This window comes from Sesamum indicum, linkage group LG6 (genome assembly GCF_000512975.1).
Source record: "Sesamum indicum cultivar Zhongzhi No. 13 linkage group LG6, S_indicum_v1.0, whole genome shotgun sequence".
NCBI lineage: Eukaryota > Viridiplantae > Streptophyta > Magnoliopsida > Lamiales > Pedaliaceae > Sesamum > Sesamum indicum.
The window spans coordinates 24,075,917-24,093,230 of NC_026150.1; the positions used below are offsets into that span (position 1 = coordinate 24,075,917).

At 32.9% G+C, this 17,314-nt stretch overlaps 2 protein-coding genes across 6 annotated transcripts in view; both read left to right on the forward strand.

Annotated features, from left to right (window-relative positions):
• Positions 1,120-12,464, forward strand: LOC105165701. Of its 4 annotated transcripts, none has more exons than XM_011084797.2 (17): positions 1,126-1,226; positions 1,330-1,423; positions 1,585-1,696; positions 3,053-3,121; positions 3,215-3,376; positions 3,473-3,546; positions 3,953-4,055; positions 4,299-4,341; positions 7,886-7,948; positions 8,957-9,186; positions 9,778-9,898; positions 9,984-10,078; positions 10,997-11,107; positions 11,265-11,435; positions 11,520-11,663; positions 11,759-11,904; positions 12,000-12,464. In XM_011084797.2, exons 2-17 carry the CDS (start codon positions 1,360-1,362, stop codon positions 12,152-12,154), a joined length of 1,863 nt encoding a protein of 620 aa, XP_011083099.1. In that variant the 5' UTR covers positions 1,126-1,226; positions 1,330-1,359; the 3' UTR covers positions 12,155-12,464. The 4 variants fall into 4 exon arrangements, with proteins under 4 accessions (XP_011083098.1, XP_011083100.1, XP_011083099.1 ...); XM_020694162.1 differs by having other exon boundaries at positions 1,156-1,226; positions 3,053-3,134; positions 12,000-12,463; XM_011084796.2 differs by having other exon boundaries at positions 1,120-1,423.
• The window catches only part of LOC105165702 (CLIP-associated protein), a 10,084-nt gene continuing 8,598 nt past the window's right edge, over positions 15,829-17,314 (forward strand). For both annotated transcript variants that reach the window (XM_011084799.2, XM_011084800.2), the window contains exon 1: positions 15,829-16,322. In XM_011084799.2, the coding sequence (XP_011083101.1) occupies positions 15,990-16,322 (333 nt within the window). In that variant the 5' untranslated portion in view covers positions 15,829-15,989. The remainder of the gene's footprint in view (positions 16,323-17,314) is intronic.

Consider the following 17,314-nt stretch of genomic DNA (forward strand, 5'->3'; position numbering starts at 1 on the left):
TTCAATAATTATTCCTTTATTTTTTAAATTTTTTATTCATTCTTTTGTCATTATTTTTTTTATAAATTTAATATTAACTTATTATTTTATATATACTATATTAAATAATAAAAATTTAAAAGTATTTAAATGATACTTATAGAAATTACACATACATAAAGTGTGCCGCAAATTATTAGTATAATATAAATTTCTAGTGCCATAATACTAATTTATTCTTATATTCATATTATCAGTACTTCTATTAATCAATTTATGTTTGCATACTTTTGTTCTTTTCTTTATGTCTAAAAATTTAGGAAAACAAATATACATATCATTTATTATTAATAATCTTGAAAAACTGTGCACGCACATTAAATGTTTCACAAACTATTAATGGTTATTAGTATTCTTTTATTTATATACATATCACTAGGTGTGTTCTTATAGTTTAGAAAATCACATCTAACACTCCTGATGTTTTGCTTTCATATAGCAAATAAGTCTATTCGTTAGTCGCAATTCACCGAATTTTCTGATATTAACAAAAAAAATAAAAAAAAAAAATTATTTTTACTGTCAATTGACTTATTGCAAATCAAATAAATTTTTTTATTGCCGAATCATCCTTATACGTTTTCACGGTTTAATGCATGTAAGAAGATATATTTTTACCATTATAAGGATATTTTAGTTCGAAAAATTATTTAACTTGTAATAAGTCAGTTGAGGGTAAATATCTATTTTCATTAAGTTTTTTTTGGCTAATATTAGGGAATTCAGTGGTTTTTGATAAATGAAAAGACTTATTTGTTAGATGAAAACAAACTTTAGGAATGCTAAATATAATTTTTCAAATTAAAGGAGATCTACATATAATTACACAAAATTTGAGGGAAAGGGAATGTAATTATCCCTAAATAAAACTGTTAAAGTTTAACCTAAATTAATTGGCGGACCCGAAACTCACTTATCCACAAAGTTTGGGTTCAGGCCCAAATCTATTGTCGATCTTTTAGGCCCTATGACATAGTGGGTTTACTTGGGCCGAATATATTTTTTTGTTGGCCCAATATTGTTCTGAAGCCCAGCCAGCCCACACCGTTAAATACGTATATATATTTTCTCTCACATCTCTGATATCCCATTTCTGCAAACACTTGATTCAAAGTATTTGATTACGAGAATGTTTTTTGGAGTTTTCCGCTTCACTCCACTTTGACGGCCGCAAATTTTGGAATTAGGTTAGAGGGGGAGCGCATACTCAGAAGATTGTGTTCTTATCTACTGTAATTGGATTCGCTATCACTAAAATTCAACTCGTTGCCGTCCGATTTTTTCTCACAGAGCCTCAAGAATTCGCGATTAGTTTCAAGAATGGCTGGAGTTCCAAGATTAGTTGATTTATGCATGGCCGCCATTGCGGATGAACTTCTTGAAGGTAATTGTTGGTACATTTCATTACGTTTGAGAAATACAGTGTTTAGTGTAATCTTTTAATGAGTTTTGTCTTTCTGGGAAGGTTTTAGTGCCCATCTTGAATGGGTTTGATACATTTTAACGGTCGTTTTTTCCGTTCTTGGTGTCTGTTAATGGTTTCAGGGGATGATATTAGTGATATGCTTTCGCTTATCTATGAACTTCCATCAGAATTGTTCGATAGTTTGTTGCCGCACTTGCCTCCATTGGCACTGGAGAAGTTGCACGAAAACTTGTGAGTTGGAAATTTTTTCAAACATTAGCATTAACAAGAAATACTTAATTTATGGCGTTAGTAATTTGTCAAAAAGACAAAAAGGAAGGATAGAAATGGTAAAGCATAAAAAAGATCAGTGTGATATAGTGCTGATTCTTGAAACTTACAAGGATGGGTTAAGTAGTAGGATGATTAAATTCTTGTTTATTATCTTCTTTGCTTTCCTCTTCACGAGTTATAAGTAGTGGATTTTTAGTTCCATTAGTTTACTATGACTGCTATATTTTCTTCATTGCTTTTTTGTGTACTGTGTTCTAGTCCCAACATAGAAATTCTCAAATCAAAAGAATAAAGGAAGAAGATATTGCTGTTCTCTGTTATAGTAATTATGATCTTAATACAAGATAACCGATTGATTTAGATTATCTGAAAAATGAGGCTTAGTTTATGACTTCTTATTATGTCTCAACATATAGAAAGTTTCTCAGTTCATTCTGGCACATGCTTCTCATATTACCAACATATGCATGGTAGATATGCATTTTCCCACATTTTGCATCTCCTGCCTTGAAGGTTCGAAGAAATTGGTACATGCCGGGGACGTTAAATGTGCAATGAAAGCAATAAATAAAACATTGAATGGGATTATATCCCACATCAATCGGGTTGTTCATGACTTGCACAGCAACTAGTTGATGCAAGTCTAAGGCACCTATTGAGAGTAGTGGACTGGCCTAGGTTCAAAAGCTCTCCTCCTACAATGATTTCTTGTTTTGTGTAGACAAGAGCAAAATAATGCTATATCTAGCAAGTCCACACAAAGCACCAATATATTGTTTGTTTTTTAGGTTCTTTAAGAAAACCTTAAAACAATTTCAAGCTCTTAAGAAAAGATGGAAGAGATAAACTCTTGAGGAAGAAGAGAGATGACAGAGCAACCACCACCTCTCTATATAATGTAATCACAAGGATAATTTTGTCAAGGAAAAAAATTTCATGCCCAAGCTCATGCGAATAGCTCATACCATGTGTTTTAGGGTGGAAATGGAATCACTAGTCCCCTCCTTAAGTGAATAAGAATTCCTATGGAATCACTAATCCCTCTCCTTATACCAATCACATATATAGGAATGGACTTGGGACTGTCAATTCCATTCCCACTCTGTTCCTATATACCAATCACGTATATAGCAATTTGATGAAATTCAATTCCAGAAGGCTCTCAAGAACTTTTATTAACTAGGATGGTTGTATGATCAATTCATGGCATGGAGAAACTCATGATTTCAGTACAGAAGTCATCTTAGCTTATTCAAATTTTGATGTTATATAGCATGTTGGGGAATGTATAACTTTCTTGTTCTCTTGATGCAGGCCATTTAACTTCAGAGATAACTTTGAACATGCTTATTATCACCACGGAGATTGTCGAAAACGAAGAAGGTTGGGAAGAAAGGTGCATTGATATTCCAAATGTACTATTTATGTATGGATAACAGTGACTCAGATATCTTAGCATGAGGCTATTTTTTGCAGATATGGGATTTTAGATTCAGCATGGGAGGCACTGTACAAAGTCCGATGGCCTTGTTTTAGTGAGGCAAAGCAGTGTGTGGGTTGGTTGGATAAATATGACGAAGCAAAGTATCAATCAGTTGATGATTGGCAACAGATGTACTGGGAGGCACATTTGCAAGAGTATTCTCAATGACCAAGCAGCTTAAGTGATGCCATTTTCTTTACATGTGATTAATTACTACAATCTAGAAGATGTAACCATGTTCTTCTTACCAGTTGTGTGGATGCTGTAGCAGAAACAGCGTTGCTCCCATCTTATGATGGTTCTATTGGGGAAATACAAATTCCGGGTTAGATGATCTTCCTCGCTTTATTTTTTCTGTGTCCTTTTGTTCAAGCTAACCAGAAAACTGAAATAGTATAGACTATGGAAAAAATAAAGTGGACCATATGAATGATGGTTTGATTGATTTTTGAAATTACAAAAATTAGTTAATTCTTCTCCTTGGTATCTTTTCATGCATCCAATCTTATGCTTTCCAAATGGGAAAAAAAGGAAAATGTCATATTAAGAGAACTTTTCTGGTCTTGCCCTTCTTTAAATGTTTGTTGTTAAAACATTTTAAGGCATTTCTTATGTCAAGATGTTTAAATTGCTGATTATATTTGAAAAGCTTGATGTGAGAGAGAACTTTGTAGGAGTGCTGTGCATAGATATCTAAACCTGAAGCAGTTGATATATGATGCTTTATGCAGATGCTATACTGGAACATATTGGTTGCAAGGGTCACCTGATTAAGTTGACTCCTGACTATCTGAAATTCTCTAACCACTGCCAGCAATTTGGAGTTTATGCCAGGTAGCATATATTGAATGAGCAGACCCTGTAATGTTTACCTTGTTATTTACAACCAGCAAACTGATTCACTTTCAAATTGTGCATCTTTCATACTGTTTTACTGAAAACTGATTTAGAACGAATTCCAGTGCTAAGTTTCTTGTTCTGCTTGGCACATATTTTCTTTCATAGTGTTTATAAATATTCCTTTTCTTTAACATAATATTAAGGGATTTTATTGAGATACTTTATTTCTTGTCGCAGACAGCTAAGACTTCCAAATGCACTCTGTGTTGCAGAAACTTGTGTAAGTTGAAAATTCCTTTTGTTATAGATCAGAGGATCTTGCATGTGTAATCTGCAATACAAAATCCCTATTTGTAAAGCTTGAATGTTAAAACTTTCTGAAAATCAGCAATATTACCCCTAAGAATGAACAAGTGTTATAAAAGTATGAAGTACAAACATTACTGACTATTATAATTTACAACAAAATTTTCAAAAAGCAGAAATACTGAAACACGAAACAAAATCAGCAGATACATACAAAGTGTATCTATAACCAATAGAATAATAATTATATTTAATAATAAACATTTCAGAAAATTTAAAAACAAGAGAAAACAGAAAATATATTTAAATAAAAATAAAAACAGAAACTGACAAACGAAAAAATGAAGAAAGAAAAGAGAAAACTTCAAAGTTGGACAGAGAGGCAGTAAGCGCAGCACATCTTTACCTTTCGGACTCCAAGTCGTTTGTTTTTAACTTTGATTTTGAAAAGCCCAGCTTTTAGAAGGCCATGAACTTTGTCCACAGATGAAAAATTGCTGAATTTTCTTTTTCTTTTTAATTTCGGAAGGGCCAGGCTTCAAGATCCTCAAGCCTTCACCGAGGGCAACCTCAGAGAAAAGCGCCCAGGCAAACCCCAGCGCTATTAGAATTCACGCTAAGCTTTACTATAAATTATACTTTTCTAATAATATCCGTACTTCATTAATTATTTGAATCTTATCTTTCGTTCGGAATTTTATAATTCCTATGTCGAAATTTATAGTTGTTAAAGGTTCACAACATGCCGTGGCTTAAAGGTATGTTGGAGCCATTGTAGTCAATGGTTCATGGCGCACCATAGTGCAAAGGGCTCTTGGAGCCACGGCACAGCGCAACGCTTGCCTTCCGAAGGATGGGTCTAATATGCAAAAATAGTTTATATTTTTGTGCAATTAGTATTTTTCAATGAGAATAATATAAAAGAAGTTAAAATATAAAGATTAAGAGGGTGTTTGGCTAAGCTATAAGCTCCACAAAACATGTCATAAGATGTTTCAGAGCATATAAGCTCTAAAAATTTGTTCGGTAAATTTTTTTTTAAAAAGCTCATTAAGATTTCAAAATAAGATGTTTTGGATTTTATAAGCTCTTTAGAAAAAAGGAAAGTTTTAAAAATAACTTTCCTAACTTTTTTTATAATATTTTATAAGCTCTATAAAATTAATATATGACAAGACAAAAATATTCTCATTCATACACACACACTCTCTCTGTAGCGCCACACCTCTCTCTCTCTCTATCACACACACACACTCTCTCTCTCTCTGTAGGATTTAAATTTTTTTATTGTTATTTAATTTTTCTTGCATTTGAAAAAAAGAAAATGCTTCATTATTTAATGATATATTATTATAGTTAAATAAAAATAAGATTGCTATCGATATTATATTTACCGAAAAAATATAAACTCAAGGCATTATAAATTATACGACTAGAAATAATCATTACATTAACAAAGAAAATATCAATTATATGTCTATATTAATATTCAACTAGCATGAATGTACATATATCACTTTTATTCAAAAGTTTAGGTAATAATTCAGCATTTTTTTTATTATTGTAAAAAGATTATCTATTAAATTTTTATTTGGAGTTAAGCTAATGTGTACTATTTATGAAAGTATTTTAAAAATATTTAAATAAAAATACGACAAGATAAACAACTTATTTGATTATAATGGTATCATGTCCTTTTTGGTCATTTTACCAATAAAAGTATTTGCCAAACACCCTAACATATTATAAAATGTGAAAACATTTTAAAAGCTTTAACATCTTATTTTATCCAAACATTTTAGAAACTTATTTTTAAAATCAGATCCAACATCTTATAATCTCCTAAATCATCTTATAAGATAAGATGTTTTAAAGAGTTTAGCCAAACATCCTCTAAATTAGGGGTGTTCAATTCTGTTAACCGAACTAGTGTGTAGTTAACTGAAAATTTGGTACGCCAAAAAATCGAATTGAATGAACTAGTTTGGTTCGGTTATAACCGAATATTTTTTTCGGTTTGGTTTGATTAATAACAGAATTATCATAAAAAAAAAGAAAAAGAAAGAAAGAAAAGAATCTGCCATATCATAGTTAATTAATTTTAGTTTTTATTTTTATATGTTAAATTTAAAATATTAGAAATTAAATTATTATAATATAAACTATAAATATAATTTATATAATTATTATAATATATATATATTTTTAATTTAGGTTATTCGGCCTGCACGGATAACTGACCTAGCCAAACCGTAACGACCGATTGTACCAATTTTCTTAAAAAAAATTAACCGAACTGAGATGATAATTGGTTTTCGACCTGTTAATCGAATTTCGAACACCCCTACTCAACATAAAAAAAAAAAAAGTTCATATAATTAAAAATAACTAATGTTAAAGCCTTAAAGGAGAATAAATGTCCAAAGTTTCAAATAAATCCTACATAGTTTATCAAAAAGCAAATAAATCTGAAATCTAATCTGATTCTATTAGATCATCTTTATTTTCCTCTGCATCATCATCATCTCCAACATCTTCGTCGAAATGAACCCAAAAAAATCTCTTACATCTAAATCTACCCCACACATGATTAGATTATTTATTTAGAGTGCTTGTTTGCTTTTTAATAAACTATGTAGGTTTTATTTTATATTATTGTTATATTTGAATTTCTTTTTTTCGTTTATACTAGTTGGTTTTTCATCTCTTTCTAAGGGTCATATTATTTCTGTATGAATTTGTTGTTTGAGTAGCTCTTTTCTCTCTTTTTCAAAATTTTGTATTTAATTTTTTGTGTATTATTCTTATTGAAAAATACTAATAATATAAACGTATAAGTTATATTTGCAGATTTCCGTGGTGTGGTACGCACCATTGCTCCAGGAAACCTTTGAGCCTTAAACAACTCCAAATTGTACTTATATATATATAACTATTAGGATTGTTTTGATTCAATATATGGCCTGACTCATATCTTCCATACTGCAGTTTGTGATTTAATGAGAATCTTTATTTGACCAAGAGACTCTGCTGTAACATCAATGCTGTTATGGTGACTATATTTCTTGGTTCTGCTTGTTGAATTCTGGAAATTTGCTTTTTGTAAAGGTTCTGTTGCTCAATACTTTTGCTAGTATGGGAGATGATGTCACTATCTATGCCAATTTATTTGCAGCAATAGCGGAACTCTTCTTTACGACCTTTTGCTTTTCTGACCCGCCTTAAATGTCTCTGTTCTCACCTAAGATCTATACTCTTTTCTGGTTTTATCTATAAGTATATGGTCCAAGGGGAAATTCGTAAAAATGGATTCACTGATTTTTTTCCTGAATCCGATTTATTGAGAAATCATATTTTAACAGAACTACAATGTTTTGATTATTGATCAACGCCAGCAGAAAAAATTGTTGATGATTCCTATCCTACATTTGGTCATCAAGTTGAACTGAGCAAATAGTAACTGAGCAGAACAGGTTTTGGCATTTTATTCATTGTTTTTAACTGTTACTGTGTTGCAGGACTTGCTAGAAAACAGTAAGCTGGGAAGCCTGGAACTTCAGTGGATAAAATCCAATGACCATGTAAGCCTCTCTTGTTTTCCCCTCTACTTTTTAAGCAACTATAACCTGTAGCAAATTCATATAAAAGGAAATAAGTTAACGGATGTAAGAAGTCATTACTGCGTCTTAGATAATTGGAGGACCATGCCGGAACAGTTCACATGCACCCACGTATAATCAAATCAACCACTGTAGCAAACAAATGTTATAGAAAGGTCGCTTTTGTCATGCTTGCTGCAGTGATGCTTTAACCCACTGTAACATGCTTTTCATTTTGGTAGAGTTGGAGAGTTGCGTGTCAGAAATGTCTGTTGATGTCAGCCAGATTAGATGATAAGATCCACAAACGGAATAATAAAGGAACAGGAATATTTTCGTCTACTGAGGTGTTCACATATACTAAAGGCCTAGAATTCTTCTGTCAGCTATTATTTATTTTTTTGCTTTATATGTCTTCTTGATGCCCAATACAGGAAAGGGAACCCCATCAAGAGATGGCCCCAAGAAAAGTGATGATGCTTTGCGCATAAAATTCACTCTGACTCTTATTAAGTAGTTGGATTACTTGCTCTCACTTGTGACACACTAGCTGAAAAGAGATAACAGTTTCTGCTTGCACTTCAGCAGTGACTTGGACAATTCATAAATTTACTGATCTTGGCAGCATTATCGTTTAAGGATGCAATACGCGGGTATAATTGGAATGTGTTAAAAGCAATATGATAACCTTACTCTTATCTGTATAATAAAGATTATCCCTATTACAATTACATAATAGAATAAAGTGATTTAATAAGACACTGGAAATTTTAAGTTTCTTTTGAGTTTTTTAATTTTAAACAAGCCCACAGAAACAGCTTTGCTGAAGGATGAATGGCAGTTTCTTTCTTGTAAAAATTTCCAATGGAAACTGTAATTTTTTTTCTGTGTACTCTTTCATTTTATCCTGGCTTGATATTGAAGTTATTGGGATCTATAGTGGTTAATTAAATTGATGAATTTATTTTGGTTGGTCATTCTGATGTTCAGGTTGAGGGACTATGTAAGCTTCTGAACCAGAATAGTGAGACTCTTAAATCAGTTGACTTTATCCATTGCAAGCTTTCTCCAACTTTCATCAGTGCAATTTGTGATTCACTGCATGTTAAGGGTCTTCGAGCACATGGAGTTCAACATTTCTCAATCAAGAGATCAAGCTTCCTCCAAACTGATTCATCTCCTGTTCCTGTTGGATTGACTTCTTTCTTAACCTCGGGGAGGTATGCACATTTATATAAAAGGTTACATTTCAATTCACTTGAATCATCTAACTTCTAGTGGTGTACCCTAAGTGTTGTTTTTCTTATCCTGACTGAGGTTCGCTAATTAGGAAGCTTATCGTGCATTGTTTTTTTATTTCTCTTAATTACTATACAATATAGGCTTTGCATCTGACTTGTAAAAACGAGGTAAGGCTTCTATGCTTAAAAGACAGTCTTAGCTTCAGTAATGATGGCATGACCTTACAAGATCTTGTGACATGCTTTTAGAGCTCGGTTTGTACAAGTTTTTCCAAAAATATATTGCTTTGCCTGAGTAATCTCTAATGCATTCTGACAGCTGATGTGATTGACTATTTCAATTACTTTAGTATTCACCTTTTCTAATGAGAAGCAGTCTATTGTGCCGTACTGGAGCCATTGTTTGAACAGTCATAAATTCTTGTTTGCTAGAGCATCCAACTTTTTAGTAATCTTTTACTCCCCTATACTTGATTCAGCATTTTAACAGTCTTTTTGTTTTTATTACATGGCAATCTTGGCATCAGATATTGTTATTCTTATGGATACAAACTCATACACTGTTCTCAGTTCCTTGCATTCGGTGACGTTATGTGATGACCAACTAGGAAGAAATTTTGCAAGGGTGATCATCAATTCCCTCCTTGATTCTGCGGCTAGTATATCCACGCTAGACCTCTCGGAGAATAATGTTAGTCTGGCACAAGATGATTATGTTTTGTCTCGTGTTATATTTCATCACTAATATAAAGATATAATTTGAGATGCTATTGCAGATTACAGGTTTCCTTTCTCACTTCCGCTGGAGATCATCAAGTTGCTCACTTGGAATCGGCAAGTCGTTGAAATCATTACAAGTGCTCAATTTAAGGTAATTCGTTGACCTCTCTTCATAGGTTCCATGTAAAAATTCTTGCCAAATGTGAAGTAACCTACATTCACCTTGCAGATGTATTTTTGAGCCATTTATTATTCAATAAACCAGAGTGGCTTTGAATTATGATTATGCAATCAGAATATGCTGTTGCAATCAGATTATGATTATGATTATTCAAAGGACCACTGTAACTTTGAATTTTTGAGCCATCAGAATATGCTTTTGCTGTGGATATGCAAAATTACTATAGCTTCTTTAAAAGCATCCGCCTTTTCTTAACTAAATCAGACAGGCTAATAATACTGTTAATGAACTTTGAACATACCTTGACTTAACACCCAAAAGCTGAACCTCCCCCCCCCCCCCTCTTGGTTACATCGTATACAAAGCATAATAAAAGATGAAATTAAGGGGAAAAGGATTGAACTAAATAGGCCTGTCTACAACTACCTCTCTAGTCTACAATATGGCTGCTTGGAGCATAAAATGATCACTTTCCATTCTGGACCGGGGAATATGTTTTTTTTTGTCTCACTTCTGGAATTTCAGTATTATGGAGTATTTTGGTTGCACAACATTATCCTGCTAAGAATTTGAGTCTTCAATTATATAAATTTAAGAAATGAGAATAAACAGGTTAAACCTTAACATAATTGATGTCTGTCTCCCCAGGATTTTTTTGTTTTCTTTTGCCTTCCCCATGTTTCCCTTGAAAACAGAATAAATCCGAGAAAATCTAGAGTTGCTTCAAAAAACAAATGGCTGCAAGTGCTGGATGTGCGTATTAAGTTTTTGGTAGATCACTTAATGCTTTCCCTTTGAACATGGTTTTAACAATAAGCAATAAATTTTGGTGCACGAAAGGTTTGTAGTTCACACTTTGGTGTTCTAAAGTTCCCGTTTAAATTCCAGGTCTTGCAACTTAGTAAGAGAAGATGCAGACTGTCTCAAGCAGGCTCTGGTTCACATGCCTAATTTGCAGAATCTTGATTTAAGTGACAATTCAATTGAGGATGGGGTCAGGTTGGTTAGGCATCTCATAATCAGACAGCATCTGATCTTATTGGAGGCATATAGATCTTCTGGAGTTCTTTTGTCCTAGTTTATTCTTTTAATACTGTACATTCCCTTCTATATACTGAGTCATTATAAGCTGTACTGATAAAAAATGATTTTTCAGGAGTCTGATATCCTATTTCCGTGAGATCTCTAGCAGAGACTTACCATTTTCTGATTTAATGCTTGAGAATTGTGAGCTTACTTGCAACCAAGTCATTGAACTTCTAGGAGTTCTTTCAACAATGAAGAAACCAGTGAATCTGCTTTCAATTAAAGGCAATAGGCTGGGCAGGTATAGGGGCAGAGCGGTGCTATGTATGACTTATTTTATTCTTCCCTGGGGCTAAATTTATCATATTTATTTGCTTCGCCCCAGTGAAATCGGAGCACCATTTGGGAAATTTTTGTGCACTGGTGTTCGTGCTGTTGATGTTGAAGATATTGGACTTGGTTCTTCTGGTTTTCTGGAGGCACTAAGGGAAATATCAACGGAATTGAAGATTGCTTATATAAATATAAGGTCCACCTCTTTTTCAATTTTTTTGGAAGTCCGTTTTCTCCTTTCCGTATGTCATGTAAACCTGACGACTTGACATTTTAATGAACTTGTTGCAGCAATAACCAAGGTGGGATTGAAGCTGCAAAATTTATGTCGAGCATTATTTCACACTCGCAGAAGATTGTTGCAATTGATGCAAGATATAACTTGATGCCTATGGAATCTTTGTCAGTAATATCCTCTGGCATGAAAGCATCAAAAGGTGGGTGATCTTCTCACTGATTTTATGGGAAAAAGAGTAATATCAGAAACTTAGAATTGTTTATTGGTTGTGTGTACTAAAATTGTTTCATACAGGAAAACTGGAGCATCTGGACTTGGCTGGAAACAGTTTCTGTGATCACCTTGCTGATGCAGCATCCGTTTTGGCTGAGCTTCAAATCCACGGGCAATCTGCCCTCAGTCTTTCATTATGGGCTGCTCCAAGTGCACCGTATGACGATGATCCTTAGCTTCTTCGTGGTACCTTTCTCAACTGAACTAAGGTTGATGCCCATATTTTATATCCATGAAAGTTGCTTGAGTAAAGCAGATTAGAAGAAACTGCCACCCTAGTGACCGAACAAAACTTACATATGAAATGGTTGATGATTACATTTGTATGATTTTATTATGTGTATTTATTTCTGAATGTAGACCTATTCATCCGTCTAAATGGTGGCCGAGTTCACAGCCTATAAGATTCTTGACCGTGCGAGAATGTTAACAGAATTCTCTTTCTACAACAAAGGATTTCTTATTTATAATTTGCAAACTGTTCATTCGTTGATTTACTGCTTGATCTCTACATGTGCAGCATTCTGTTTTCCGCAGATAGTCTTTCAAAGAAAGGTGTTATTATTATCTCTCATGCAAAATGGTTGAATTAGACAGCGTGGTTAAAAAGTACTTTATCTTATGAGAAGGCTGAGTTGCCAAGCTGTAAAGGTCAAGAAAATTCTTAACAAATTGCTGTTGCAAGCTTATTATGTTGTAAAGGATGAACCCACACAATAAAGCGTAGTGAAAGTAGACAACTTTAATGCTTACTTTACTTTGGTTGTGTCCAAAAGGGGTTGGTGGGATGGCTCTGTCATGAGGGTTGGTCTTCTTTCTGCCTCTCCCTTGTATATTATTATTAAGCTAATCAAATCATGCCCCTGTGAAGCTTATCCTCATCTACCCTTATTTAACAAACCTGATATGATGCATTGAAGGACTAGTCATTCATTACATCCTTTGCTTATTCTTTCTTGGTGAAACTAATTATTCATGTTGTGGTTGGATGTGTCTTATCAACCCCAGTACAAATAGTCTATGGAGTATCCTGAGAGCAGCTCTGAACAAATAATCTCTAAAAATTATAATTTTTTCCACCAAATTCTTCCATTTTTTGATCATTATAGGCAAGTTAAATACACAATCATCTTCTACATTATAAAACTTTTTTATTACTAATATATACAATATTTGTTTATATATATAAGTTGTCTATATGTAAAATTTTAATTCTAAACAAATAGTGTGGGCCGAGTCACAAAGGATCTTATATACTTGATGAATGGGAAAGAATAATTGTGTAGAAAGAGTATCCTTTTATAAGCTAATGATGACACAAGTTTAAAAGCCAAAAATCATTGCACTACTTAACTTCTTGGGCACTCTTGGCTTAATTATACAGTTTGATTGGCCTTTCAAGCTTCACTCACCATTTCCAATCATTTTACATACAACTAAACTCTTATTCATTAATATTATTCTTTGTGATGATTATCTATTGGTAGGTTTATGTGCTTATTGAACTTGATAAACACCCTAAGTACAACCCAAGAAGGCTGCAAATCTTGCTTTTGAGTTCAAGCCAAACAAGAGTAAAATCAATTCCTTTAATCAATTAATTTAATTTAGAGGGTTAATTACATCTAAACTCCTTCTAAAAATGTGAAATTATACTTTCCCTCAAAAAAATTTCAAAATTAGATGTGGGGCAAAATTAAAATTTTATATAATTTTTTCTGCTAACATCAGTATTTTTGTCCTAACCCTAACAGAAGAACGCCAAGTGTAAAATAAGAATTTCCGAATAAAGTATAACTGCAACTTCAAAATACTTTTAAGAAAAAATATAATTTTATATATTTTTTTTAAAGAAATTCAAGTATAATTAACTCTAAAATAAATAACCTCCCCATCAGACCTCACTCCTTCCCAAAAATATTATTGACACAATATATTTTTTCTATAAATGTGGACACAAGGGAAAATAAAACCAACCGACAGTGACTTCTCCCTCATCTAATTCTCCATTTCTATTTTGCTTGCTTGTTTGTTTATAATGTAGATGATGACAACTATTATTTGGCCCATGAATTAACGGGTCACATTCATTACCTCAATCAAGAAATACTGCTTTTTTCAGAATTATTTCATTTCATTATATATAGTGATTTTGGGTGTCAAAATGCAATATAAAATCTGGTATTTTTTTAAGTGTTTGTACGACAGTATGCATCAAATCCTTTTGTCGTCGTCCTCCTCCTCCTCGTTTCCTTCTTTTCAAGAATAATTTGGAGAGAAAGAATTTGTTTAAAGTTAGTCAATCGAGGGTAAATATAGATTTTTATTCAATTTTTTGTCAATATCAGTAAATCTTAGAAATTTTGACTGGTAGGTTAATTTATTTATTAGAAATAAACAAACGTCAAGGATAGTGGATGTAATTTTTTAAATTATATAGGTTCATTTTATACACCAAATATTGAAAAAAATAATATTTTATTATTATTAATGAACCGTTTAAGGTAAATTAGTTCCTCTGTATGAGACTAAATTCCCACTTGAATAGTATTGCATCAATTGTACGAGTTTGACTAATAGTGAAAATGTTGGTATACATACATTTTGATTTATGTTAATCCTTGGTATATAGGATGTTAGGAACCGTCGGATTTTTATTACTTTGTCAATAATTAGAATACTGATCAATGAGGCTTAACTCAGTTATCGAAGTTGAGGCTCCTTGACCTTAGAGGTTATAAATTCGAACCCCACCATATGTGTGAAATTTTGTTCTACTGCATAATAGATATTATCTACTGTAATACTAGATGTTTAGATTTGATTAGTGTATGATTATTGTAGTTATTTTTATTAGATATTGATATTCGATAGAAATAATTATAATCAATAATAATTCATTATTTTTAATTGAAGAAATAAAATAGTTAGGATATTGAAAATGCGTATATGATCTACCAGGTGAACCAATATCACCATATAAGCTTAGGTACAATTATCAACCATAAGAGTTGTGTAGCAAAAAAGAAAAAAAAAATCAAGGTTATTATGTAGATATTTTGTTAATAAATTAACATGGTTTTAGTACATAGCACCCCAAAAATAAATAAATAAATAAAATCCAAGCTTGCTTTGAAATAAGAAGAAAATGACAAGATTGTGATTGTGGAGTTGTGGAGTATGTTTATTGCCTTATTCATTATGTATTTATTGGCCTATTATAGAGATTTTTGCTATTTGCCCCTACAGATCAAACTTGTTTGTTTATGTTATCATTTTTTATTTTTAGTTTTTGTGCGGAAATGTGTGTTTCCAAATTTGTACAAACTTTCACGTAAAAATAATAATATGTTTGATTAGTTAATAAGATTATTATTTTAAAAGCTGATAATTTATACAAAAGTTATACAGAAAGTGACGATTTTGACATAAATACATTAATTTTTTATGATTTAAAAATACTTTTCAACTAATAAGATAATTAATTTATTCAACTTTTCAAATTTTGACATTAGTTGATATTTTGATAAGTTAGTTTTATTTATTTTTTTAGTATAATATGTTTGTTTATATATTTTATTTTTAGTTTATAATATATTTTAAAATATGTATATATGTATATGTGGAAGGAGGGGTAGTGAAAATACAAACAAACAAACAAAAACAATATTGAATTTTCAAAATATTTTTAGTGTTAGTGTTTGTAAATTGAGAGATGGAGCGAAAAAAATTAAAAAGATGAGGAGAAAGACAAAAGGCCCGCAGAGAGAGAGAGAGTGGCAGAAAGGGTAAATAGACATTAATTTACGGCAGTAAAATCATTTTCAACAGCCCCAACTACACACATAATTTTATCCTCCTCTCCGTCAATCTAGCAAAACCCCTTCTCTCTCTCTCTCTCTCTTCACACTTCCTCTTTCTTCACTCTCCCCGCTCTCTGCAGATCCGATCCTCGGTGCGCCAGATCACTGCCTACAATATCCCCAAATTACCCCTATCGTCGCCGCCGCCATGGAGGAGGCCCTGGAGTTGGCGCGTGCGAAGGACACCAAGGAGCGGATGGCTGGCGTCGAGCGTCTCCACCAGCTCCTCGAAGCTTCTAGAAAGAGTCTAACTCCATCGGAGGTGACGTCACTGGTCGACGTTTGCTTAGATCTCTTGAAGGACAACAACTTCCGAGTGTCGCAGGGCGCGTTGCAGGCACTCGCCTCCGCTGCGGTGCTCGCCGGCGAGCATTTGAAGCTACACTTCAATGCTCTTGTCCCCGCGGTGGTTGAGAGATTGGGTGATGCAAAGCAACCGGTTAGGGATGCGGCTAGAAGACTGTTGCTTACTCTCATGGAGGTATGGTGTACAATTGTTGATACACTTATTTACTGTAATTGCGAACTCATTCCGTTTTGGTCCTTAAACTTTCATTGCTATTGGAATGGTGTAAATTACCTGGTGCTTTCGGCTTCAAATGTGTTTTCCCGGTGTCAGGAGGATTTAAATTTAAATTTTTTATTTTTTTGATTGCTTTTCTGATGAAAATCAATTGAGATGACTGTTTCCTATGTTCTTGAACTTTTGGCGAGGACTTTTAATGAGCAATCGGAAATTGAACGGGTCCTGTATTTTCTCATTTCGGCCTTGTAACTGAATGTGGAATTTATTTTGCTTGTTGAATTATAAATACATTTTCTTTTGAACTATAGGGTTCAAAAATAGGGGAAGCCTTTGTTATTTTAGAAGTTGCTAATAGATCATCATATTTTCAGTTTGATTCTTTCCTGCAGCTGAATTGTTTTGTGTCCTAATATACTTCAGGAAGATGGAGTGTCATTTATCTATAGTTGGTAACGTTTCAAGTGGAATTTTGGCTCTCTGTATAGATAAGCTTTCCTCAACTCTGTTAAGTGAATAGCTCAACTTAAATAGGCTGTGAAGATTTCATTTAGGTTTATGGAGTTCATTAAAACTTCTAGGTACATGGAAAGAGCATCATATTCATAGAACATGCTTGTTATTTTTGAAGCAATGCCTCATTGGATTTCTCCAATTTATCAATTACACTTGTAACTCAAACCATTCCTGGTAGGTATCACATTCTACATCACCACATAACTTAGTTACGCATTTTAGGCTAGCTTAGGTTCATGTAAAGCAATGGGAAGAGGTTGACGAGATCAAAGGTGTACTAATTTCCTGGGAAGTGTACTTTTTGTACTCTTCTGTATTTAGTGAACCACACATAGAATTTACAACATTTTCTCACTTTGAATATCCCTGGAAATTTGCAACATATCAAAGTTCTTACACTACTTTGATCATATTTCTGTTATTCCTCGCATAAC